Source organism: Styela clava, chromosome 9 (assembly GCF_964204865.1).
Source record: "Styela clava chromosome 9, kaStyClav1.hap1.2, whole genome shotgun sequence".
Lineage (NCBI taxonomy): Eukaryota > Metazoa > Chordata > Ascidiacea > Stolidobranchia > Styelidae > Styela > Styela clava.
This window is the reverse complement of record NC_135258.1, coordinates 9,080,271-9,107,972: the sequence shown is the minus strand read 5'-3', so window position 1 is coordinate 9,107,972 and position 27,702 is coordinate 9,080,271. Positions and strand designations below refer to the sequence as shown.

The following is a 27,702-nucleotide window of genomic DNA, read 5'->3' as shown; positions in this document are numbered from 1 at the left end:
TCCATGCCAGATCACATAAATTTTTGTGATCCTGGTAAAACAGAACATATTTTGGAATGGTTGAATGATGTTAACAAGAAGCGTAATATAGAATCAAAATTCAAACGTATTTCATCATCGATGTCTGCCAAAACTGTTAGTTGATGATCATAAACAAATCGAAAAAGGTTAAAAATATAGAGGAAATAATGCAGGATACAAGAGTAAACAAAACATCGAGATTGAAAACGGTCACGATTTTTGCACAGTTTACTCCTGCACTAGAGTAGAAGTATCGGCTTATTACAAAAGTTACGTTTTTTTATGTTTATTTATTTATTGCACGTTTTTCTCTTTTGATAAAATATTTTCACAATAAAAAATATAAAGATATATGTGTTCAAAAGTAGCTAGGTGAAATATGTTACTGGGTTCAGGAGATCGGAGATCAAGCCAACATGTTAACTAGTCCTCAAATGGACCTCAATCACATAAATTCAACCCAGTCAGTCTTTAGGGTCAATAGTAATATAATGAATTGTGAAAAAAATTCCGAGGTTCTTTTACAAGAACTTTACTTTCAGATTTAAAATTTAGGAAAAGTGTATTCATGCATATCAGAAAATCTAAAATAAAACCTCTCGTCATGTCGGATAAAAACTATTTACGGAATATGACAACATTAATTACTATATATATTTAGATCATTATAGTTTGCTTTTAAAAAGACAAACTCCCAGAATTTCGTAGTGCGTTATAACAAATAACTCAAATATACTGTCCTCAGAGGCAATATATATAGAAAAATTGTGAAAGTTCATTAGTTAGTTATTAAGCAATTTTTATTATCTGCTAGAGATATTTCAAATTTTTTCACATTTTTATTCCTATACAGAGTGATAGAAATGCTTTGGAAGCATAGAGTATACAAATGGACATAATATTCGTGGCTACAGACAAACATTTCCTAAGAATACAGTCATGAAAAGTTGGTTTCACAGGTTGTTTTACCATTCTTAGAAATCTAACACGAATCAACCTACCGATGCATTAACATAACAAGGTACAGTGAAACCAGAGGATCCTGTTACCAAAGACTGGATCGCAAAGTAAGTTGAAGAAACACCGGCACCCACTCCAAAAATGATGATTTCAAACAGGAAGACTTTCATGTGGAGACTCAAGTTTACTTGCTTCCAGTTATAGTTTGCTTCGAATGCTCTGTAGTTATTAGCTGGTGTATACGGATGCAGCATGTGCTCCGGTAGTGGCCCGTAGGCGTCTTCAGGCTTCTGTTGCCTTGATAATAAGTAGTAAAATAACGGCGGGAAGACCACACAGGTGCAGCCAATTAAAGAGCCTCCAACTAAGGAAAGTATAACGTTGAAATGTGGAATGCTGAGAGCGACGAATAATACAGCAAGCATATAGATTGTGCGAGTCATCACACGCTTCCAAGTGAATTCTGAAAATTATATTTAGTTATAATAGCATCACAAACATTCTAATTTTCTGCCAAAAGTAATGTTTTTCACTCACTTCGACGAGTTTAATTAGTAACAAAAAAGCAAACAAAAAATATTTGGGAAATATATTTCATTAATATATCATCATTCATTTTTTAGCATCTGTCTGGTCGAGGTGGTATCAAAGTTTCAGCGATTCTGTGATTTTATTCTAATAAGTTTCTCAACAGATATTCAGAAAAGGTAATAGGTTGGAGGGGATCACCTTTAAATTCACAAGTGCAGTACCATAATTATGATTTTATTTCACTTATTTTTCTAAGTATATGTGAAGTGAATTATCTGTTTTTCAATAAAAAGAAAATATTTCCAATAATTCTTACGCTGTATATATGGGGTGCTTAGGGAAATGACAATGGTTTGGAGTAAATATCATTAGGTTGTGAAATTTATCAATTCCGATTGTTATTTACATACATAAAACTTACTTTCTGGAATATTTAAGAAACCTTCAATTTCTTGCGTCACTGGATTTGAAATAATAACGAATGCCATTAAGAGATGTGATGTAATCAAGATGTTGATTGTGTACGAAATCCATCCAGGGGACAAAGCAGATAATACGTTAGGTTTCATGTCGTTGCCAAATACGAAATATCCGGCAGCTCCAGCAGGGAAATAAAGAAAGATTACACCTGAGGATTTTTAGAAATTAAAAAAACAATTGACATTGACGACGGTTCTCAGCTCTAGAAATCGTGAATTTTGCACTTAAAACTGAATTGTTAATGAAGAAATTTACAATTTCATACCCATTTCTTTTTATTGACAACAAAAATATGGAACACGTTATTTGCGAAATATATCTTGATTTGACATGCGTTACTCTCATTTGATAAAATCAGTGTCGCTTCAAATGACACATAGCAACACTACGTGCTTAGTTATTGGGCACGAAATGTACCTTTGAGACGTTTTTGGGCACAAATGGACCAAAACGAATGAACAAATCAATGCCATTAAAGATGGTTGAAACGCTAGCAGGCTATTGTACTTTCAATTTTTTTAAATTCCTATTGGGTCGGACTCGATATTTCATCGAAAAATTCCGTTTTATTTTAATTTGAAGTGAACGCTTTTTATTTCACCATACCCACTTTATAATATGTTTGAACGGATCCTTCATTACAGGTCCGCCAATTTCCATGGTGAAACGCTCCTAACGAAATTTGAGCTATGCTCTTTTGCTACGATTTCAATGCTATAAGTTTAACATCTGGAACAAGTGTAGGGCTGAAGAGCATCATTTAGCGGAGTATATGATTTAGTTACCTACTTACCAATTATTCCCAAAACAACTGCTGTATTAAATTTATTTGGATTTTTCATATCAACTTGTATTGTAGGAAAGCAACTAGCTCCACCAAACGCATAAACGATAACTCCAAATGAATTGAAAAACGACGAGGCTGTTGGTTCTGGTCTGTATGAATCAACATGTTCGGGCGCATCCTGAAATGCATCAGATAGATAAAATTTATTTTGATACATTTGCAAAAATAAAGTAATACACACACAAAAAAAGTTGAGGCGACGAATCTGGGAATGAACAAAACTTGAAAATAAGTTTAAAATGCATTACACGTGCTCACCCACCAAAAGAGAAGGAAAGCAAGTCACAAACAAACGTAAACAAATAGACATGAATATCGGCGACGGTAGTTACTCAGGCATCTCACTTTGTAATAGGTTAGTATTTTGGCATTTTGATATTTTTCTTTCATATTAAAACATCAGTATGGATTTGGGCCAACAAACTCCTATAAAATATAGGATAATAAAAATCGAGTTTCTCTGAAAATGCAGTGTTTCTATAATTAAGTACAACGTATTGGTTTTTAATTATACTTGTTAAAAGGCGCTGATAATAATACGAGAAGGTTTTAGGAATGAATCTAATTTCAAAAATAATTTATTTCAGACCGGATTTAAATATTCATCATGTGCTGAATGATGAAGTTTACCTGAACTATTCCAGCTACGATTAACAAAGCTCCTATTGTGGTTGTTGCAGCAGCAATTAGACCTGCATACCAGAAATCTTTCGGAGTTCCAATCCAAGAAAGTGGAGTAAGTATGCAGAATACTATCATCATCATGTAGCAAGGATAAAATCGAATTCCACCCATAGACTGCAGAAGATTTGTTGTGTTGTCGGAAATCAAAAGAAGAAAAACTGTACCTGATATGAAAGATATAAAATCTAGCTATAGCTGTCACACATAACAGTAACTGTTGTTCTGACTACAAGTTAGTTGTGATCTACAATAAGATGGAAATGGCGTATATTAGAAGTTACTTGAGCCCGTGATTACTATCAACCTGTAGAATTAGATATTTATTATATTTTTTCTAACGCTAATAAAGCCGAGAGGAAGTCTTAATTATATGAAGAACCATATCGTCACGCTAATAACCGAATTGCGTAAGTCATTTTTAGCAGTTTTGAGAAAAACGTAAAAAACTTCATAATGATATTGTTATGCCATTGAGAGTCAATAATTTGCCCTGGTTCAATTTTTTGATCGTGGCCGGATTTAAGTTAATTTGTATGACGCAGTTAAGTGACGTCATAATGGCGCATTGTGACTTAGGCAGAAATGTGTCTATGACTTTGGGACATACGCAATTTTGCAACTTCACTATATGCACCAGTCCTGGAAACTAAACATTCCAAAATCGAATGTAATTCTCAGTATCTACAATGTCTAATCTCCAAAATAGCTAATCAATTTCAATTACATTATTTTTTATGTGTCAAAATATATATTTCATCAATATAACACGTTCTGCACACCCTCCGAAATAAGACTAAGATTAAATATAATGAATAAAACAGCAATGCACCCAATATAAAAGCCAACCAAGGTGAATTGGACTCGGACAGTGAATATCACAAGTGCACGTCTTCCTATACTGTAGTATAAATTCAAATTAATTCGCGCTAAGCTAGAATCCAAGATGCAAAAACTCGAAAATACTTCACCGAGGTTATTTTGCCGTTGTGACGTCACAATAGTCCTGCGATAACAATGATAATTCATTATGACGAAACAATTGCACAAATGTGCATGTCATACTAAATCTCCATTTTTATGGGTTTCGGAATTCTTAAAATAAAATCTGAGTTAACAGACAGGTGCGCAGCATTACATAAATACCTATTTTATAAAAACTCAAAATCGTCAAAAATGACTTACGCAATTCGGTTATTAGCGTGACGATATGGTTTCTCGTTCGGTCACTGATCCAATTTGGGTATGGAAATAGATAACAAAGTGTAGAAGTTATTACAGATTGAATGCAACTTAACGTAGTTTATTTAAAAAAACCCACAACAGTTCCCGATACGCTTAGTGGTTTAAACCGTTATATATGTGGCAAACCATTTAAACAGCAGTGCGATTACAGGATTATAGCCCTACTACGTTTAGGTCACAACTTTTTGAAGCAATTTATTTTTCTGTTTGTTTTATCTTACCTCCTCCGAATAGAGAGCCATATAGGCAAACTCTTGTAGCATATTCTCCAACTTTTCCTGCTGCCCGAAACGCAATTGTTGGATAGGGGTCGGTAACTCTATTTGCCTCATATTCAGGGTATCTTTCTTGCAGTATAATCCAACACTTTCCCAGAAGAGTTCCGGTGAATGCTGATACGAGACCGCATACCACAAGCAAAGGCATTGCTGACAATACAACAACAGCGTATGTTAGAAAATATCTCGAAACAGCAATTGAAACTTGGTCGTCATATATGCAGGCAAACTTGTATATAACGTGGGTTTCTGCATGTAACAAACTGGACATGAAATAATCCGGTTCTAAACATAAATTGACTCCATCTGAGTTGATTAAGATATCATCATATCAACGGCATGTCGTAAAAACACACAAAAAAAAAACTTACAACAAATTTTACTGCTACTGACGTCATTTGAACTCATGTCTTCTGCGAGAAAATGTATGCAAGTTACATTACTGCCCTATTTTGTATAGTATTGGTTTATGTAATCCAACAAGACTCAGTTTATGTTTAGCCATGATACAGTAGCAAATTGTTCTTTGTTCATTATGACCGAGAGTGCACTTGAATCACACGAAATGCTGACAGAAGAAATATGCTAAGTATATTATTTGCCATGGAGTCATTTCATTGCAATCCTAAACGAAACTATTAGTAAGTGATCAATTGCTATGAATGTCAGTTGTTTGTATGATTCATATGATATCACAAATGATACTTAGTGCTGTTTTAAAGGCGTGTACAAATAAATAAAATGAATAAAAAAACTTAAATTAGGTAAAAACTTAAAAAGGTTAGGTTTCAAATGATATGCCGGTAGAAATAGTACCATGTCGCACCGAAGTTCTGCAATCTTGCAGCTGATAAAAATTAATCTTTTTTATTTTAAAAGCGTAAACACGGCAAATACTTTGATACATTGGCAATACAACCACTTACGTACAACCTAGAATTTAGTCACGTGCTATTGATTACAAGAAATAAAGAAGGGTCTTCCATGATTGCGTGAACTATATTTAGAATTGAGAATTAGTATTTCATGTAATAGTCTAACTAAATAACAGAACTAAATAACATTGACACAGTGAGAATTACATACAAATTGTAAATATACGGTTGAGGTTATTTCTCATCTGTATGGCAACGAATTCATGATGATTAGTATATACAATAGTAAGATAAGGCAATTTGTCATAACTTGAGTGAATCATTGAGGTTGAAACGAGAATATCGGTCAGAGACCGAAGACTTATCGATCGAAAGTCAGGGGATTCCCCAAAACAGCGCTCTTACTCCATAGTGACACCTTGTATCCCATAACTAATTAATTTATAACTCGCTAATTATACGACATAATTCGCCCAAAATCAATAGGCTACTGGTACAAGATATGATGAATTGACATGCAAAATTTTCAGCAGATCCAATCTCACTTTCGTGAGATATCGCGTGCATCTAACAGACAAACAGACAGACAGATAAACAGACAAATACCTATCAACATACTTACCGATTAAAATCGATAACTGATAAAGACATAAAATTAACTCACCTATCCATCCTCCATCTACAATAGCTTGCGGTATAGCCAATACTCCACTTCCGCATAATGTACCAATGATAAATACAGCAGCCATTCCAATCCCATAGCGTTTGTCGACCTAAAATATATTCATTTCACAAAAAGAAAAGGTGGCATTGTGGTCGACTTCATGAAAATGACATCCGTACTTGAGCGTCATTCACACCTCAACTTAGTAAGCCAAGTTGCTTGTTATCAAATATCAGTTACTTGCTTAGATGTATACAATCACAATTGACAGAACTGGCTCATTTCCCAAATTATTACTTATCGATCTTAAGATCGGTAAGTATATTGATAGGTATTTGTATGTATGTCTGTCTGTCTGTCTGTCTGTCTGTGTGTCTGTTAGATGCACGCGATATCTCACGAAAGCGAGATTGAATCTGCTCCAGATTTTGCATGTGCATTCATCTTATCTCGGACCAGATTCCTATTGATTTTGGGCGAATTATGTCGTATAATTAGAGAGTTATCAATCAATTATTGATTAAGTGATCTAGATTTTTGTAAAGCGAGAGAATTTTGAGACCCGCCGAGTGTGTGTGTGCGATGCGCAGTGCGCAAGTTACACGAGCGGATGAATCGAAACTGCAGTTTCTGTTTTGGGGGATCTCCTAACTATCGATCGATAAGTATTCGGTTTCCAACCGATATTCTCGTTTGAGCGTTATTCATAAATCGTAAACTTCATCTTTTTACTCACTAACAATTCTTACCTTCACTTTTGTTCCAATTTCCAGCAACGGCGCAATAGCTTCATCTTGCATTATATTTGACATTTATTTCAAAATTCTGAAAATGATATAGCATTGCAAACGAACACGTGAATCAAAATATATTTCCAAAGAAGAAAAAATCTTATACGCAAAATGAAAGAATTACCTCCGTTAAAATTGTTTGCTATCGAAATATTTTTAGATAACATTTTGATTACCAGTTTTAAGCGCCAAAGCAATACTTCTTATTTCTCAAGTTTCTAATATGAATTTCGCTTTGTCTGAGAATTGCTTCGTAAATATTAATTTGTTTAGCATGACTATAACTGATATTTATCATTATTAGGCAATTTCTCATGAGGAAATAAAATTGAGTCAAGCTGCTTACACTTTCACTTTGGAAGTGTTTTCGATGACGTGCGAGATAAATTTTGTTTGTGAGACTGAGTTGCGCAGACACATCGCAAATGCGCCATATTGCATCAGATATTACAAATAGAATTATAATGTGACGGGAAAGTCGATTTTATCTCAAGATAGCAGCAACTTATTGTTCCAGATATACTTTTCATTTTATTATGGATAAGAAAATATGCTTACAGGATAAAAATAACGTTTTGAAATATGTGCTCACGGTCCTAACCTAATAGAGTTTCTATAGTTTAGTATTCTCATTACCCACTTGTTATAAATGAAAGTTATTTAATTAGTGACAAATAGCGGGAAGTAAAAATATGTTTGAATTTAGAATAAATATACGCTCTGTCTACATAATATATTGAAATAATGAAATATAAACATCCATACTACTTTTAGATTTTCATAAAGTGAATTGGGTACTCCTGAAGTATGCGCACCAAGATGTCGCACAACCTGAACCCTAAGCTGGTACACAACCCGAGTTCAGGTGAAGTAAAGTGAGTAAAATGTGCTGAAATCTTCAAAAATTTGGTTTTTGTTGAAAATATAAATTGTGCCCGAAGCTTGCATGCCTGTTTGGTCATGATGTCGATTTTGCAGACAATAATGGGGATTTCCATACGGTCATATTTCTATACTTAATATGTATAGGTACATATGGGCCGTGTTTATATGTCGTTCTTAAATATGTTCATGAAGGTTTTTTTTACAGAAAGAAGTAGGAGTCATCGTTACTCATAAGGTAGGCGTTCAAAAACAAAATAATAATATTTTACGATCTATTTATGATCGTATTTCAACATGTCTGATATAATAGTTCTAAACAGACTTTCAACTCATGTGATGTTGTGTAAGTGATGTGTGGGAGGTTATTATGTCAGATAAACGTATTCAGTTACGAAATTGGTATTACTCAAAGATAAGAGTGAAAGTTCAAGATGTATGTAAATTGAAATTTGTAGTTGTGCAAGTTGTAACAGGCTCCAGAATTTGAACATTTCCTTGTATATTATATGAAATACAACTGCTCTAAAACTTGTAGACTGAAGAGTTATGGTAACATCCGCGTTTTCCATTTTACTATTTTCATTCTCGCAATAATTACGAATGGCTAAAACTACTGTAAACCTATTAAACTCTTTACAAACCGAAAATTACCTAAATGTACGTATGTAGCATTTCATTTTCTAAAATCGAAAGAAAAAGTGATTTAATTATTCTACCATTCGAATGTTGATGCGGTCTTTTGAAATGACAACACATACAAACACCATAAGCAATATATGTAACATTTTTAGTATAATCTAATATTGAGCAACTGAGGAAGAGTCCTGCAGAGTGTTAACTCAGAAAAATGCAGCGTTAGTGTAACTAACTCAATGTTGTCTGATAACAATCCAACGGAAAATTTTTTTAAATGAATGGAAAAAATTTTTTGAACTATTTTTTTTTTAATTTTCTTATAAAACCGCCTGGCATATTGTTCTACTTTTCCTATACCACTAGCTGACAAATTTTACTTATTTTCCTCTTCTAACCCCCTTCAGCTATACAAATACCAACAATTCAAAATTTTCTGATTGAAACAAGCTGCAGCAGAAGTTACAACTGCACACTAATTGTACAGTCTGCAATATTAATAGCGCTACACGTATTGCATAATAATCAATGACATTTATCATTAGCGCGAATGATCATCTATGGCTATATCTTATGACAGCTACATCATGTGATAGTAATTTCTCATGAGAGACTTGAACAGTAATGCTGAAAAGCAGACTCGTTCAACCGTTTTTGTTTGCACCAAATGTTTTGCCCAATGAATCGATTTTTATGAACTTTGTTTGGAATTTAATGATATGTTTTACGCTTCAATGGAATACAGTAAATGTGTAATTTCTGTCATGTAAATTTTCAGTCCAGTTTTTGTCACTGCTTATGATTACAAAAATTCTATTTAACCATATTTATTTTTTTGGTAATTTGAAATGCAGCAAACACAGAAAAATGGAAATGTTGGTTAAAAAGAAATGTTAGTTATCTACAGAGGCAAAAGTATAACTTCTATTAAGACGACCTCTAACCTCTTTAAATAAAACGATTTTCATAACGAAGGTATAAGAAAAGTCCTCTTGTTTGTACATTTTGATTAATAGATATATTTTTCGCGTTGTGGATTGAACACCTACACCACTTTCGTACAAAGCAAAACGAAAAATATACTCAGATAGTATTTTGGGAAGAATTACTTGTAACTGTGCCAATTGAAGCAATTTGAATTCAATATAATGAATGTTTATATATGTATAAAACGCTCGCATGTAGTTTAAAATTGACTCCCTTAATCGTTATAGAGTTTTCAATGGTTACACGCTAAGATAAATTCAGTGTATATATATTTACTAAACCTTTGATACTTTATAATTATCTTGTTCATAGATGATACGTTTTTTTCTAGTTTTATCTGTAAGTTTCAACTTTACCAAATTTCACGTTGTTTTCATCTCCTTTATTTTCCATCTCGCGCTATCGTTCCGGCGCACGAGGTATCCTCACATTAGTACATCGACTTATCTAATAATTACTAAATTAATGGACATCTTCGTATTAAGAAACCGAGATATTAAATATGGCACGCTTCCATCTGAATACAGTTATAATAATTCTGAAGGCTATATTCCTATGATGGCAAAGAAATATATTTTTCTTTTAATATTGATGGTTTATATATAATATGAATACGATCAAATGAATATACATGAAAAAATAGGCACGTTATGATTTAAATGGCCGCAGTTACTACGAATACGTCCTAGTTGCATGCCTGACCATGAATGTTTCTAGCAAGCATAAAAAAACGGTACTCCGGTAGTATGTGTACCAGGTTAGGCCATATTTTTATTCTAATTCTTATTGTTTTAGTTATATTACGAGTTCGGGAACAGTCTGTGTTAGCCACATAAATATATCCTCTGTCCATAGGTTTCAGTCCCTTCACACAATTTGACGTAAAATAGGCGAACAAAGTTAGTTACCTCCATATTGGTACACATACTTCTGGAGCGCCAAAAAAACTAACCAACCAAGGCAAATCTCGCACAATATTTATTCTGAAACAATGAATTTAGGAAACAAAATTTGTATATTTCAGTTCTGATCGACTTATTTCCATCTCGATAGGAAGAATAAGTTACGTGTTATTTCACTTTCTCCAGGCCATAAATTGACTTTGATCCTGAAATTTTAAATATTACTAATTTTACATGCTCAAATAAAATTTTAGGCGAGGTTTAATTTACAGTAAATTGGCGACATATCCCGATTCTAATAGGAGTTGAAAGCAATCAAAAGTATTTATATTATCATGCAATTTCGTATTCGTATATTATTATGAGTGTCCTACTGAAGTGTAAACGAAAAATGTCCTGCTTCTTCCGCCCAATTAGGTTTAAAATGTTTGTGGTGACAAAATATATCGATTCTTAAAGAAGTTGAAAGCAGTTTAAAATCTTCATATTGTTATGCAATTTTGTACGCTTTTATGAGTAACGTAATGTAGCCTAAATGCAACATTATGCATATTTCACTCAATTGGTTTAAAATTTAAGTGGCGATGCCTTCGTTTTGGTCAAACTACGTTGATACAGAAGGTTAAGTAATCTCGTACTTGTGCCTTAGCCAACCAGGCCATCGCTTACCCAAGCCCCTTAAATGGAGTGACGAAAGTCGGTAAGATATGCTGAACAACGAAAATTCGAAAACCAACAACACCTTACATAACGCCTTCTGAGTGTGTGAACACTTTAAAAATCATTGCGCCTGATTATAACCCCGAATTGTGAGGGATTTTACTACTTTTTTAAAAGTGTAATTGTGTAAATTGTTCGTTCAATATTGTTCAAACAATACATGCAAGTATGCACCGGAGTTGCATTATTGGTGTCCAATTCATTGCATGCGCGAAACATTCTATTAATAATCAACAATTTGTGCTCTTACAAAAATAAAAAATTCCACTAAAAGTTTTTAGTAATTTAAAACATAATATTTGTGTGCTTTTTGAATAATATACAAAAAATAAGATTCAGATACTTCAAGTCTCATACTTGACTCATATGTATTTATTATATCAATTGTATTCCAATACGATAAGTATAACGCACAGTCTAGCTAACTGGCAAGTTTCGCAATAGTATAGGTTTACAGTATATGTCACCTGAAAAATCATGTGACTTGAAATTTAAGAGTTGATATGTGCCTGTTTACTACAACTTTAGCTGTCAGAAATAGTCTGTTTGATTTTGATATATGTTGCATTTGCAGTGGTCAGTATTGTTTGAGAATATTTCCAAACAATTTCAGACAAGCGTATAACCTGATAGGTCAAACTATAGACATGGTATAGGTTGAAAGACGCATTCAAGGACATACTGAAAAATGATATTGAAAGATAATTAGAGACACTTTGCCTTTCTTCGAATGAAAAAATAATTTTGATTGTAATATATTGCCATTTTATAACATCTCTCGCAGATTTAAATAGGAAAATTATCTTATAGGCAAGCTATCTATTCAATATGCCGTAACAGGTATTCACGACTGTGTGCGTACGTGTTCAGTTTCAAATCTGAACTTATTGATTACGAATGACTTCATAACGTATTTAGACAGTTCTTTTCATTAAATATATCATTTAGTTAATAATGAAGCCCGCAAAGCGAGATATTAGCCAGCGTTAATGAAAACTTTTGAAGTTGCAACCTCTCAAGATGTTTATAAGTTTAATAAAATGCAGGCATTTTGAGTTCATGAGAAAACAAATATTTTAACAGTATGGAGAAATATACAGTTGAAAGCGTAGATAAAATATAATATATGTTACGTGTTTGACTACTAGTAATGACACTACTTCTGAATTTTCGATCGGTTTCAGATTTCAATGAAGAAATATATGTATTTTTTAGACCATATCGATACTGGCTTTTAATTTCATATAGTTTGGAAATATAATGAATTTAGAGAATTTTTTTTAATATAGAATGAAATAGCTTATACAAAATACTCAATCAATAGAGTATTGATGTTAATTAAAAGTCGGTTTCCTTTGAGGTCATACAATGGTTTCTACTATTTTCTATAACTATGTTTCGCGGTACAGGTTACGAGGATGCGAATACCAACAGTAATCATTGCAATTGTACATATTTATTGCTATTCCAGATTACAATCATGGTTTGTCTTGTGGAAGCCTATAATAACATTACCTAATCTGGGTGTGTACGAAATTAGGAATATATGAGGAAATAAACACAATATATCGTCAGGAACACATTTACCTCATCACACTATCGTAAACTACGTTCCATTTTATGAGCATCGTAGCCGAGGAGATGGCGCGAGCGAGGCAGAATCACCAACCAAAGAAAAGCCGAGTAAGAAAACTAAAACTCCGTCTCCAGATGGAACGACGTTTCAAAAAGAAGTATCAAAAGCTTTGGAGAAAAATACCACAGAAAAAAGAGCACCGAGTGCGTTGAAGTATTCGAGATCAAATTCGCCAGACTGGCCTGGAGCTTCTGCAAAGCACGTATCAACATACGGCAAGCAAGAAAAGAAACGCGTACGTTTCAGTTCAGCTGTAACTGATAAAATGGAGGAACCTCCCTACGTCCAAACTCTTCTTCACTCAGTAAGCAAGAAGCTACAACGTGGAGTTAAAGAAGGCTGGGCAGCTGCCGATGAGTCAAAGGAAAACAAGATTGAAATCAAAAACGAGAGAAAAGCTACGCCAAATGAAAGCAATTTGGACGAGGAAGAAGATTCGAGTAATTTCGTGTCCCCAATTACAAGAGTAACTGTTACGAGGCGCAAAATACAACAAGAAAACAAAACACACGTGAAAATCTTTCGCAACAGCAAGTAAAAACTGTCCATACAAAACCATATTCGCAACAGAAGATTTTAGATTTGGCAACCAAGATTATCAGTAATTCAGTAAATTTGCAAAATACAGCGCACGATAGCACAGAAAACGCAAATGCACCATCGGAAGTACAGACCTCAAGACCTCCTACACGAAATGCGACCGGTTTCGTCGCAGCTCGACCCACGAGGAAAGGAAATATCATGCCTATATCTAAGTATGTACAAAACAAACAGGCAATTATTTCTCCATCTTTTCCGGATCAAGCACCAAAACAACGAAAAACATTTATGTCGTATTCTGCTAAGTTGAATCGAAGCGATGGAGCACGCAAACAGACAAATATTATTGAACCTCCTAAAATTACAAGTGCGAGAGCGCCAATCGTCAAAGTCAACAAAAACTCTGCCGTTAGCTATCGACAAACAGTACCTTTGAGTGGTCAACCACAAAAACAACCAGTGCAATACATTTCGTTAGATTTAAAAATTAATAATTTAGCACATTCTCCAAGAACTTCTATGCTACCGGACTCTCCAAGGTCTCCAACATTATTGTCCGCACACGCAACACATTTTCAGCCTATTCTATCCATGCCAGACCACATTAATTTTTGTGATCCTGGAAAAACAGAACGTATTCTAGAATGGTTGAATGATGTCAACAAGAAGCGTAATATAGAATCAAAATGCAAACGTATTTCATCATCTATGTCAGCCAAAACTGTCAGTTGATGATCATAAACAAACCAAAAAAGGTTAAAAATATAGAGGAAATAATGCAGAATACAAGATTAAGCAAAACATCAAGATTGAAAACGGTCACGATTTTTGCACAGTTTACTCCTGCACTAGAGTTGAAGTATCGGCTTATTACAAAAGTTACGTTTTTTATGTTTATTTATTTATTGCACGTTTTTCTCTTTTGATAAAATATTTTCACAATAAAAAATATAAAGATATATGTGTTCAAAGGTAGCTAAGTGAAATGTGTTTTGAAATTAGGTTTATCTTCAAATAAACCTCAATTACATAAATCCAACTCAATCAGTCTTTAGGGTCAATGATAATATACTGAATTCTGAGTTGTTTTTACAAGATTAATTTCAAGAACTTTACTTCCAGAATAAAAATTTAGGAAATGTGTATTCATGCGTATCAGAAAACCTAAAATAAAACCTCTCGTCATGTCGGATACAAAACTATTTTCCGAATATGACAACATTAATTACTATAAATATACTATTATTACTATTAGATCATTATAGTTTGCTTTTAAAAAGACAAACTTCCACAATTTCGTAGCGCGCCATAACAAATAACTCAAATATACTGTCCTCAGAGGCAATATATATAGAAAAATTGTGAAAGTTCATTAGTTTGTTATTAAGCAATATTTGTCATCTGCTAGAGATATTTCAAATTTTTTACATTCTTATTCTTATACAGAGTGATAAAAATGCTTTGGAAGCATAGAGTATACAAATGGAAATGATATCCGTGGCTACAGACAAACATTTCCTAAGAATACAGTCATAAAAAGTTGGTTTCACAGGTTGTTTTACCATTCTTAGTAATCTACCACGAATCAACCTACCGATGCATTAACATAACAAGGTACAGTGAAACCAGAGGATCCTGTTACCAATGACTGGATCGCAAAGTAAGTTGAAGAAACACCGGCACCCACTCCAAAAATGATGATTTCAAACAGGAAGACTTTCATATGAAGACTTAGGTTCACTTGCTTCCAATTGTAATTTGATTCTAATGCTCTGTAGTTATTAGCTGGTCTATGCGGATGCAGCATGTGCTCCGGTAAGGGCCCGTAGGCGTCTTCAGGCTTCTGTTGCCTTGATAATAAGTAGTAAAATAACGGCGGGAAGACCACACAGGTGCAGCCAATTAAAGAGCCTCCAACTAAGGAAAGTATAACGTTGAAATGTGGAATGCTGAGAGCGACGAATAATACAGCAAGCATATAGATTGTGCGAGTCATCACACGCTTCCAAGTGAATTCTGAAAATTATATTTAGTTATAATAGCATCACAAACATTCTAATTTTCTGCCAAAAATAATGTTTTTCACTCACTTCCACGAGTTTAATTAGTAACAAAAAAACAAACAAAAAATATTTGGGAAATATATTTTATTAATATATCATCATTCATTTTTTAGCATCTGTCTGGTTCGATGTAGTATCAAAGTTTCAGCGATTCTGTGATTTTATACTAATAAGTCTCTTTCTCAACAGATATTTAGGAAAGGTAATAGGTTGGAGGAGATCACCTTTAAATTCACAAGTGCAGTACCATAATTATGATTTTATTCCACTTATTTTGCTAAGTACATGTGAAGTGAATTATCTGTTTTTCAATAAAAAGAAAATATTTCCAATAATTCTTACGCTGTATATATGGGATGCCTAGGGAAATGACAATGGTTTGGAGTAAATATCATTAGGTTGTGAAATCTATCAATTCCGATTGTTATTTACATACATAAAACTTACTTTCTGGAATATTTAGGAAACCTTCAATTTCTTGCGTCACTGGATTTGAAATAATAACGAATGCCATTAATAGATGTGATGTAATCAAGATGTTGATTGTGTACGAAATCCATCCAGGGGACAAAGCAGATAATACGTTAGGTTTCATGTCGTTGCCAAATACGAAATATCCGGCAGCTCCAGCAGGGAAATAGAGAAAGATTACACCTGAGGATTTTTAGAAATTAAAAAAAAAATTGACATTGACGACGGTTCTGAGTTCCAGAAATCGTGAATTTTGCACATAAAACTGAATTGTTAATAGAGAAATTTACAATTTCATACCCATTTCTTTTCATTGACAACAAAAATATGGAACACGTTAATTGCGAAATATATCTTGATTTGACATGCGTTATTCTTATTTGCTAAAATCAGTGTCGCTTCAAATGACACATAAAATCTACTAGCAACTTTTCGTGCTTAGTTATTGGGCACTAAATGTACCTTTGAGACGTTTTTGGGCACAAATGGACCAAAACGAATGAACGAATCAATTTCATTAAAGATGGTTGAAACGCTAGCAAGCTATTGTACTTTCAATTTTTTAAAATTCCCTTTGGGTCGGACTCGATATTTCATCAAAAAATTCCGTTTTATTTTAGTTTGAATTGAACACTTATTATTTCACCATACCCACTTTATAATATGTTTGAACGGATCCGTCATTACCGGTCCGCCAATTTCCACGGTGAAACGCTCCTAACGAAATTTGAGCTATGCTCTTTTGCTACGATTTCAATGCTATAAGTTTAACATCTGGAATACGTGTAGGGCTGAAGAGCATCATTTAGCGGAGTATATGATTTAGTTACCTACTTACCAATTATTCCCAAACCAACTGCTGTATTAAATTTATTTGGATTTTTCATATCAACTTGTATTGTAGGAAAGCAACTAGCTCCACCAAACGCATAAACGATAACTCCAAATGAATTGAAAAACGACGAGGCTGTTGGTTCTGGTCTGTATGAATCAACATGATCGGGCGCATCCTGAAATGCATCAGATAGATAAAATTTATTTTGATACATTTGCAAAAATAAAGTAATACACACACAAAAAAATTGAGGCGACCAATCTGGGAATGAACAAAACTTAAAAATAAGTTTAAAATGCATCACACGTGTTCACCCACCAAAAGAGAAGGGAAACAAGTAACAAAACAACCTAAACAAATAGACATGAAAATCGGCGACGGTCGTTACTCAGGCATCTCACTTTGTAATAGGTTAGTATTTCGGCATTTTGATATTTTTCTTTCATATTAAAACATCAGTAAGGATTTGGGCCAACAAACTCCTATGAAAGATGGGATAATAAAAATCGAGTTTCTCTGAAAATGCAGTGTGCTTATATTTAAGTACAACCTACTGGTTTTAATTGTACTTGTTAAAAGGCGCTGATAATAATACGAAAAGGTTTTAAGAATGAATCTAATTTCAAAAATAAATTATTTCAGACCGGATTTAAATATTCATCATGTGCTGAATGATGAAGTTTACCTGAACTATTCCAGCTACGATTAACAAAGCTCCTATTGTGGTTGTTGCAGCAGCAATTAGACCTGCATACCAGAAATCTTTCGGAGTTCCAATCCAAGAGAGTGGGGTAAGTATGCAGAATACTATCATCATCATGTAGCAAGGATAAAATTGAATTCCACCCATAGACTGCAGAAGATTTGTTGTGTTGTCGGAAATCAAAAGAAGAAAAACTGTACCTGATAGGAAAGATATAAAATCTAGCTATAGCTGTCATACATAACAGTAACTGTTGTTCTGACTACAAGTTAGTTGTGATCTACAGTAAGATGGAAATGGCGTATATTAGAAGTTACTTGAGCCCGTGATTACTATTAACCTGTAGAATTAGATATTTATTATATTTTTTTTAAACGATAATAAAGCCGAGAGGAAGTCTTAATTATATGAAGAACCATATGATTTTTCGTTCGGTCACTGATCCAATTTGGGTATGGAAAATAGATAACAACAAAGTGTAGAAGTTATTACAGATTGAATGCAACTTAACGTAGTTTATTTAAAAAAAGCCACAACAGTTCCCGATACGCTTAGTGATTTAAACCGTTATATATGTGGCAAACCTTTTAAACAGCAGTGCGATTACAGGATTATTAGCCCTACTACGTTTAGGTCACAACTTTTTGAAGCAATTTATTTTTCTGTTGGTTTTATCTTACCTCCTCCGAATAGAGAGCCATAGGCAAACTCTTGTTGCATATTCTCCAACTTTTCCTGCTGCCCGAAACGCAATTGTTGGATAGGGGTCGGTAACTCTATTTGCCTCATATTCAGGATATCTTTCTCGCAGTATAATCCAACACTTTCCCAGAAGAGTTCCGGTGAATGCTGATACGAGACCGCATACCACAAGCAAAGGCATTGCTGACAATAAAACAATAGTTCATGTTAGAAAATATTTTAAAACAGCAATTGAAACTTGGTCGTCATATATGCAAGCAAACTTATATATACCGTGAGTTTCTGTATGTAACAAACCGGACATGAAATAATCCGGTTTTAAACAAAAATTGACTCCATTTGAGTTGCTTAAGATATCATCATATCAACGGCATGTCGTATAAACACACACAAAAAAACTTTAGATTTATGAAACAACAAACAAAGCCCTAACACCAAAATTATAAAAACATGAAGATACAGTTAAGTCGAAAGTTTTTACAAAACATAGATATTTTATTGTCAAGTATGACACCGCTTTTATCCAATAAGTTTGTCAATATTTGCTGCGATGGACGATGAAGCAATTCATAGCGAATTTTTCATATGACTGTTAGAAATTAGTGATTTCACGGGGGATTTGAATTGGTTCATCAGCAAAAAACTTGCTCCCACAAGTAGCCTAAATGCTGTCAAATATTGAGATCATAAAAACCGCCTCTTCTAGCTTCAAAGAAAAAGACAGAAAACAGATTGAAATGGTGAACGTACATTTGAACCCATGTACATTTGAACCCATGCGTATATCCACGGGTTCAATCTATATGCGGGTGCTAAAACCCATGGGTTAGGGTTAGTATGGGTTTAACTATCCGTGAAACAAAAAAAATTCCATATGTGCAATAGCATACAGGTGCAATTGTCATGGGTTCAAATGTACGTGGGTTCAAATGTAATGGAACCGATTGAAATACCTGGCACACGATAAAAATAAACTCAAACATCCCTCTCCAGCAATAACGCTTACAATGGGACTTGAATAAGCTTCCGATAGCTGAGTGGGGCTTCTCGCACGTTTGAATGACAAGGAATAATTTTTTTATCAGAGGTTGCAATAATGGCCGCCTAGATTTGTGAAAGACATTGGGATTCGAATAATAGTGCGCGGGCCACTCGGAAACTTACGGCGGGCCACATGTGGCCCGCGGGTTGGACGACCCTGATGTAATCCAACAAGACTCAGTTTATGTATAGCCATGATACAGTAGCAAATTGTTCTTTGTTCATTATGACCGAGAGTGCACTTGAATCACATGAAATGCTGACAGAAGAAATATGCTGAGTATAATATTTGCCATGGGGTCATTTCATTGAAATCCTAAACTAAACTACTGGTAAGTAATTAATTGCTATGAATGTCAGCTGTTTGTATGATTCATATGATATCACAATTTTACTTTCTTGTATTTCAATACCTTATTGAAGTTAACTTCAGAATTAGACATAAGGTGAGGCTTGTTTTTTTCAGCCCCCCCCCTCCCATCCCCGCTCCACCTATAAAGGTTGTGCTTCGTACTAAGAAGGTAGATGAATACAACAATAGTGGAGATATGAGAAAAAAAATGATACCTATTGCTGTTTTTAAAGGCGTGTACAAATAAATAAAATAAATAAAAAAAAAAAAAAAAATAAATAAAAAAATACTTAAATTAGGTTAAAACCAAAAAAAGGTTTTAAAGATATGCCGGTAGAAATAGTACCATGTCGCACCGAAGTTCTGCAATTTTGCAGCTGATGAAAACTAACCTTTTTAATTTAAATAGCGTAAACGCGGCAAATACTTTGATAAATTGGCAATACAACCACTTACGTATAACCTAGAATTTAGTCACGTGCTATTGATTACAAGAAAGATAGAAGGGTTTTCCATGATTGCGTGAACTATAATTAGAATTAGTTTTTCATGTGATAGTCACAGAGAACTGAATAACATTGACACAGTGGGAATTATATACAAATTGTATATACGGTTGAAGTTATTTCTCATCTGTATGGCAACGAATTCATGATTAGTATATACAATAGTAAGACAAGGTAATTAATTGGTCACAACTTGAGTGAATCATTGAGATTGAAATAAAGACATAAAATTAAATCTATATTAAATCTAAATAATATTAACCTATCCATCCTCCATCTACAATAGCTTGTGGTATTGCCAATACTCCACTTCCGCATAATGTACCAATGATAAATACAGCAGCCTTACCAATCCCATAGCGTTTGTCGACCTAAGATATATTCAATTCACAAAAAGAAAAGGTGGCATTATGGTCGACTTCATGAAAATGACATCTGTACTTAAGTCAGCACGCAAAAGTTTTGCTCTGTTTTTGTTTTTAATAACCCTCTTTTGATTGCCTCCTATTCGATGACTGTTCTAGCTTATTGTGTCCTTGGCAGTGCTGTACTTTTTCAAATCTCTTCATAACAGATATCTGCTGCAGTAGATAGTGCACAATGGGAACTTGGTTCGTTTTAGGTCTATTGCGAATTTCCCACCAGTGATATTGTCACTTTCTTTCCGCTTGCACTGAATAGATTTGCTTACGATATTTTATTTGTCAAATATGACTGTTCGACATGCTTTCTAATTATACAGATCCAAAAATCCGTTATCAACTTCGAAACATCGTTAATTCTGTGAACTATAAAACTGAAAAACTCAGTATATACGTTACAATATCAATGGACTTCAAGTCAAATAACCCTACTTTTTTTTAAATAGTGGGTTGGAAATATCTGACATCTGCAGAGGCCTTGTTACGTCTTTCGCATTGGACAGCTATAAACACTTTTTCACGAAAAACTTCAAAAATTTGCAAAAACTCGTTGCAACTTTATTGCCTCGTTCAGTGCTGGTGACAGGGTGAGCACTTGTGATTTTGATAACATAAAACATAGTCTCTCATACGTTATCACAAAAACGTGTTTTGAATTTATAATAATAGTTATTAGGGTAAAAGAAATACAATGTTAAATATTATATTAGTATTGCAGTCAAGTTCAAATATTCAACGTTTAAAATATAAAATTGCGGACCTCCAGAAGTATGCGCACCAAGATGGCGCACAACCTGAACATAGTAGGTGCGTACCGGTTAGGATTCAGGTTGTGCGACATCTTGGTGCGTATACTTCTAGAGCACCAAAATTTCAATGCTTATATGTTTTGCTTGTTAAGCTTCTTGCATCTCTACAACCCAACGCTTACATTGACGTAGCAAGGAACTGTAAAACCGGAATCTCCGTTAACGAGAGAAGCAAATGAAAAGTAAGTGGAAGAAACACCTCCAACTATACCAATCAATATGATTTCTATTAAAATAACTTTAATATGCAACTCTAAATCAACTTGCATCCAACTTGGCTGTGCAGGATCTTCTTCTCTCGATTGAACGTGAGGTTGAGGGTGCAGTGATGTTGAATCCGAGGTGGTTTCTATTGAAGACTGTATGTATGATGGAAGAGGACCATGAGCGGCAGAAGGAGTTCTTTGTCTCGACAACAAAAGGTAGAACAGAGGCGGAAAAATAAAATTGGTTAAAGCTATTGTTGAACCTCCCAACAACGACAAAATAATGTCAAAGTGGGGAACAGTGAGACCAACAAACATTGCCATTCCAGACAACGACGTTCGAACCAGTATTCTCTTGACGCCAAATTCTGTGAAAAGTAATCATAGAATGAGATCAGATTAGTTTATTTTGTAACAATATTCATAATATTGATAAGAGTTTAAGACTTTCTACAAGGCCTAATTTGTATCATGGCTCTACAATCTAACATATTAAACAAAAATATATGAAAAGTATAAATAAAAACGAACAAAATAATGAAAATAATGATGTCAGTTACTGACTATTATTTTATGTTTGGTTTAAATCAATTGCTCATAATCTCACAGACATTTTTTCCAAATAAAATAACTGGGACCAATCGAATAGTAAATGTTGAGTTACCACCAAAATCATTAAAGTTAAAAATAGTATAATATAGGTCTTCTGACCACTTCTATATTATTATGAAGTGAGGGATTTGAATATTAGGTAATTCATTTTTAATATATCGAAATTCTGTAGTTGCACATAACATATATTAATGTTTACTTTATTTTGATGCAAAACCTGAACAAAGATGAGTCATGTTTTCAGAAAAAGATTTGAGCTTTTCGTATTTTTTTGCAAGAATTTCAACTATTCTCCGCGTATGTTCATTAGACAACTTACTGTCTGGTATCTTAAAAAATCCTTCAATTTCTTGACTGACAGGATTGCTTACGATAAGAAACGCCATAAGAAGATGTGATGTAACAAGAATGTTAACAGTATAAGACATCCATCCAGGAGGCAATGCATCGAGAACATTTGGTTCCATGTCATCACCAAGAACAAAAAATCCAGTGAGTCCCACAAGAAGATAAACTGCCAGAACGGCTGAAATTATTGATAAAAAATATATATAATGAGTGACTACAGGTGATTAAAGGAGAACTTTTGGATAGTATTGGTTTCATTGGCTTGAAGTCTGTATGTCACAAAGTATATATATATTATTACTCAATTAGTTTGTAGCCTAATTAATTTACTGCGAGTAATTCAAATTCTATTACGCACAAACCACTACCAATAATTGAACCAGTGTATCTTTATTTATCTAACAGTTGGGGTTACGTGAAACTAACTACTTTTCCTTGCTCTATGCCTTTGCGCAGGTGGATCCGTATGTGTATAACGCAAGGATGCTGTGGCAAGAGTGTAAATGAATATTCTATTTAATTCGAGACCCTTAAACTAAATAGAATAATCTTTATTTGGTACTCCTGAAGTATGCGCACCAAGATGTCGCACAACCTGAACCCTAACCTGGTACACAACCTGAGTTCAGGTTGTGCGCCATCTTGGTGCGCATACTTCAGGAGGTCCCTTTATTTATATTTGCATTAGCGAGTATATCTTTGATTCGTTTATTTTTGAATACATCATCCCCAACTTCATTCTTTACCAGCGTTTCCCAACCTTTTTTGGTCGCGGACTATTTTCTCACCGGCGAAACCCTTTGCGGACTCAAGGTGCGTTTATTACAACCGTATACTCTGTGTGAACAGGCAATAAAACCGAACACAACAGAATTTTAACGAATTTCAACAATGGCCTTTTCTGTCGCACAAAATTCAACCATGACAACGACGAGAATTTAAGATGTATTCCTATTTTAACTTAATTGTGTTCATGATAATTCGCGGTTGCGTCGAATTATGACAAGATGAAAGCATTACTTCGCTAAAATACAATGGCAATCGGTGAACATAATAATGTGAGAATATATTGTCCGATTATACTTAGTTTTGATACATATTTTTTGCGATCTTGCTAATTTGTTATCGCCGTTAGAAAAATCTTACTGTCTGCTATAAATTTTTAGAAAGTGCAACTTGATTTAGTACTCATTAAAAATATATTTAAAGTATATATATTAGTAAATCAAAAATACATATTCATCGCCATGGTTTATTATTAATTTTATTGTGATCATTTTAATCTGCGGTTGTGTTGACGAAATAAAAGCGATACTACTCACGACACAAAAATGCGTGGTAAAGTGCCCGATTATATTTTGTTTTGATTCGTATTTTTGTGAATTCGTCAAATCTGAGCTGTTCGTACAACGCCTACGGCAGTACTGTACGTGTACCAATGTGGCGGCAGTAAAGCAAAGAATCCTAAGGGGAAATGTCCTGGTACGGTAGCATCCAAAATTTTGCGATTTGCAATGTCGAAAAAGCGTTTTTAATCGGTCGCGGACCATCATAAAACAAAACTTATGGTGTTCTTCGTTTTATTTTTAGTATTTTGTATTGCCGCTTTTCCATTTAGAAAATTTGGGCCAGCCACACCAACCAGATAAGAAAAAAAATTATTCCTCGTTGTGAGAACTCGCGAGAAACACCACTTAGGTATTTATCGAAGCGTGTGGAGATTTGTGTTTTCGTCGGAAATCCGCAAGTGAGTTGTGAAACCCGGTTCCATTACATTTAAACCCACGTACATTTGAACCCACGACAACTGCACCTGCATACTATTGCACCTGAGGAAATTTTTTGTTTTGTTTTACGGATATTTGAACCCATACTAACCCTAACCCATGGGTTTTAGCACCCGCATATAGATTGAACCCGTGGATATACACCTGGGTTCAAATGTACGTGGGTTCAAGTGCACGGTCACCGTGAAATCCAATCGTCTGATTGAGCGCAAGTGACCTATCGCGTCACCTGTTACCAAATTTTCGAATAGTAAATTGCTATTCCAATAGTTGAATATTCGAATATATGCCCAGATATACTCAGTAACCAGTAATTATTGACTCGATAAATGTGATGTTACTAAACTTGCTTTTTAATGTTTTATGTAAATTCTAACGTAAATCGCAACGTGGCTGAATTTCTGGCTCGTTGCGGAATCATTCAAACGCTCCGCGGACTCATTTGAGACCGCGGGCTCGGGTTGGGAAACACTGTTCTATACGTTCAGTGGGTTGAATTGAAATTTTCGATACCAGTTTTACAAGAAAGAAAAAAAATAGAAAAAAAAGCACAAGTTTCAGTAAAACACGATGATAACAAATTTAACTTCGAGGGCAGATCAAAAGGTCATTGCTCCAAGTATACGTGTACTTTATTGGGCCACGCGTCGATTATAGCTAAACTAGACTATATATATCAAGATTTGCTTCATTGTTATTGGATCAATGTGCCAGATAGTTTGTTTAAAAGAAGTGTAATTCGTAGAATATTTTTAGTTGGTTAGTTTTTTAGAAGTTCCGAAAAACAGCTCAACTCTTATTTACATTCATTTAAACTAACTATACAATTTCTTTGACTCGTGCTTACTTGATATTCCAATTACAACAGATACGGGAAATTTATTTGGTTGTTTCATGTCGACTTGGATAGTTGGAAAACAACTTGCTCCTCCAAATGAGAATAATATCGTACCGAATGCACTAAAGAATAAAGACCACTGCGTTGCTGCATGCTGTGGATTCGGAAGGTCTGGAATAGCCTTATGAAAAATTAAAAACAATTGTCAGAAAAATGCTGTTTTATGATACAAATTGAAAAATTTATACTTACAGTCATCAAACTTCCAAATACAAAAAATGATGCTATCACACTCGTACATGCAGCCACTACTCCTGCTTGCCAAAAATCTTTTGGAGTTCCTAGCCACGTGAAAGGAGTAAGAACTCCAGTAACAATAAGTAATAAATAACAAAGAGAAAACTGTTTATCGCCAAGATTAGCAATCAGATTTGAAATATTGCCCGCTATCAACAGAAGGAACACTGTGGCTGAAATACAAATACATAATATTACTTCATACTGTATGCATTAATATCGAATATTACTCGTCAAAATTCGCAAAAAATGTTATTCAATACCGATTTGCAAATAAACTAGTTGCTTTGACAGACTTGCATGGGTGATATAAGTAATAAAATAGGCACAAGTGGTAATAATATTCTCACCGCAAAAAGAATCTAAGATATGCCGGAATGTTGCAAAATATTTTAATATTTACTCTTTTTTTTGTATTTGTTTAAATTGTCGTTCATTAATTGTTATTTCATATATTCTAATAGTCAATTTCTCATGATTGCTCGAAAGTGTTATTATCATTTAAAGCCGCCTATGTTTATTCTAATACTACTCAAAAAAGGATTCATGATACATATATCTTAGTTTTATGTCTAAATGCAAGTATTCAGACAATTGCAGCATACGTGCACAAAAAAATGTGCCACTTTAATTCCGGTGATTCGTCTCATTTTTACTTTACCTCCTCCAAATAACGTAACATCAATGCAAACTCTTGTAGCAATTTCGGCAACTTTTCCTCCTGCTCTATGAGCTATGGTTGGATACGGATCAGTAATTCTCTCGTGTTCATATTCGGGATATCGAGCACGAAGTAATGTCCAACATCTCCCGAGGATGCTGCCGGTATATGAAGAAATAAGTCCACAGGCAACGAGAACGATAGGACCTGTTGGAACAGGAATCAGTCAAAACGGAAAAATATTAGTATGAAAGCAACTTCAGTAGGTTATTAAAACGTTTCATAATGGGTCCAACTTTACTGAACATTTCTGGAGATTTTGAGTTTGCGTCTAGACATGAGAACGGTGAAATAAAAGTTTCGTTCCTAAATAACTCTTCAATTCTACTTACCTATATATCCGATGTTAACGATAGCCTGTGGGACAGCCAATACTCCACTCCCACATATTGCTCCAACAATGAACACTGAAGCTGTCACTACACCAAGACCCTTTCTTTGTGGTTGATTCTATGTGAGAAAAAAAATAAAATTGAATGATTTTTGCATAACTGCAATGCATTCGTTCATCATCCATATATGTTATTGATGACTCACCACAACGATAAAGAATACAGAATTTTCGAAACTTAAGCGACACTGTACTGTTGAACACCTGTTGTGGCTTGCTGAAGGTTCTATTATTAGAACATCAAAGCGATAAATTTTAAACGGCCGCAGATACACACAGCGCAATTTTACAACAAACACGGGGAAATTTTTTCAACATACCTCTTCTCCCTGTATTGAGAATGTAGAACTTTGTGGAGACGATCCTGTTTTTTCAGACATATTTGTCTATTCGCTAGCACAGAAGTTACGTTACAGAACATTCATTTCACTTCTACCAATTCAGCAAGTTTATTGTAAACTTAATTATATTTCATACATTTGTTCTGAATAAGACATGCATAATAACCCGATAAGATAAGATTATTTTCCTCACATATTCCTAATTTCGTACACACCCAGATTAGGTAATGTTATTATAGGCTTCCACTAGACAAACCATGATTGTAATCTGGAATAGCAATAAATATGTCCAATTGCAATGATCACCGTTGGTATTCGCATCCTTGTAACCTGTACCGCAAAACATAGTTATAGCAAAATAGTAGAAACCATTGTATGACCTCAAAGGAAACCGACTTTTAATTAACATCAATACTCTATTAATTGAGTATTTTGTATAAGCTACAACAATTTCATTCTATATTAAAAAAAATTTCTCTAAATTCATTATATTTCCAAACTATATGAAATTAAATGCCAGTATCGATATGGTCTAAAAAATACATATATTTCTTCATTGAAATCTGAAACCGATCGAAAAT

General features: G+C 34.1%; 3 protein-coding genes across 4 annotated transcripts; all 3 read right to left on the bottom strand.

Moving 5' to 3' along the window:
* Positions 1-345: 345 nt before the first annotated feature.
* On the bottom strand, positions 346-7,632 carry LOC120339613 (uncharacterized). 2 transcript variants are annotated; one of them, XM_078116371.1, is made up of 8 exons: positions 7,498-7,632; positions 7,332-7,407; positions 6,583-6,691; positions 4,987-5,193; positions 3,470-3,687; positions 2,786-2,957; positions 1,934-2,140; positions 346-1,444 (listed from the first exon to the last, which is right to left on the bottom strand). In XM_078116371.1, the coding sequence occupies exons 2-8, from the start codon at positions 7,392-7,394 to the stop codon at positions 1,014-1,016; spliced, it is 1,407 nt and encodes a 468-aa protein (XP_077972497.1). In that variant the 5' UTR covers positions 7,395-7,407; positions 7,498-7,632; the 3' UTR covers positions 346-1,013. The 2 variants fall into 2 exon arrangements, with proteins under 2 accessions (XP_077972497.1, XP_077972498.1); XM_078116372.1 differs by lacking the exons at positions 6,583-6,691; positions 7,332-7,407; positions 7,498-7,632 and adding an exon at positions 5,415-5,512.
* A 7,443-nt stretch (positions 7,633-15,075) lies between these two features.
* On the bottom strand, positions 15,076-20,774 carry LOC120340006 (uncharacterized). The gene is made up of 6 exons (XM_039408257.2): positions 20,612-20,774; positions 18,429-18,633; positions 17,731-17,948; positions 17,049-17,220; positions 16,187-16,393; positions 15,076-15,692 (listed from the first exon to the last, which is right to left on the bottom strand). The coding sequence occupies exons 2-6, from the start codon at positions 18,535-18,537 to the stop codon at positions 15,262-15,264; spliced, it is 1,137 nt and encodes a 378-aa protein (XP_039264191.2). The 5' UTR covers positions 18,538-18,633; positions 20,612-20,774; the 3' UTR covers positions 15,076-15,261.
* An 821-nt stretch (positions 20,775-21,595) lies between these two features.
* LOC120339438 (uncharacterized) lies at positions 21,596-27,264 on the bottom strand. Its single transcript, XM_039407565.2, has 7 exons — positions 27,101-27,264; positions 26,722-26,839; positions 26,330-26,536; positions 25,624-25,841; positions 25,381-25,552; positions 22,718-22,924; positions 21,596-22,154 (listed from the first exon to the last, which is right to left on the bottom strand). The coding sequence occupies exons 1-7, from the start codon at positions 27,158-27,160 to the stop codon at positions 21,685-21,687; spliced, it is 1,452 nt and encodes a 483-aa protein (XP_039263499.2). The 5' UTR covers positions 27,161-27,264; the 3' UTR covers positions 21,596-21,684.
* Positions 27,265-27,702: the final 438 nt, after the last annotated feature.

What these genes read in the sequence shown, in the direction of transcription:
- LOC120339613 (XM_078116371.1), bottom strand. Translation starts at nt 7,394, where the DNA reads ATGTCAAATATAATGCAAGATGAAGCTATTGCGCCGTTGCTGGAAATT. An exon ending in TGTAGATGGAGGATGGATAG is followed by an intron (nt 5,194 to 6,582) that starts GTGAGTTAATTT and finishes TTGTATTGTCAG; the next exon opens with CAATGCCTTTGCTTGTGGTA. An exon ending in AGTTGTTTTGGGAATAATTG is followed by an intron (nt 2,141 to 2,785) that starts GTAAGTAGGTAA and finishes AAAAATCCTCAG; the next exon opens with GTGTAATCTTTCTTTATTTC.
- LOC120340006 (XM_039408257.2), bottom strand. Translation starts at nt 18,537, where the DNA reads ATGAGGCAAATAGAGTTACCGACCCCTATCCAACAATTGCGTTTCGGG. An exon ending in TGGCTCTCTATTCGGAGGAG is followed by an intron (nt 17,949 to 18,428) that starts GTAAGATAAAAC and finishes CTTTCCTATCAG; the next exon opens with GTACAGTTTTTCTTCTTTTG. An exon ending in TTTCCTAAATATTCCAGAAA is followed by an intron (nt 15,693 to 16,186) that starts GTAAGTTTTATG and finishes TATAATTTTCAG; the next exon opens with AATTCACTTGGAAGCGTGTG.
- LOC120339438 (XM_039407565.2), bottom strand. Translation starts at nt 27,160, where the DNA reads ATGTCTGAAAAAACAGGATCGTCTCCACAAAGTTCTACATTCTCAATA. An exon ending in TCTCAATACAGGGAGAAGAG is followed by an intron (nt 26,840 to 27,100) that starts GTATGTTGAAAA and finishes TTTCTCACATAG; the next exon opens with AATCAACCACAAAGAAAGGG. An exon ending in TGTTGTAATTGGAATATCAA is followed by an intron (nt 22,925 to 25,380) that starts GTAAGCACGAGT and finishes CAATAATTTCAG; the next exon opens with CCGTTCTGGCAGTTTATCTT.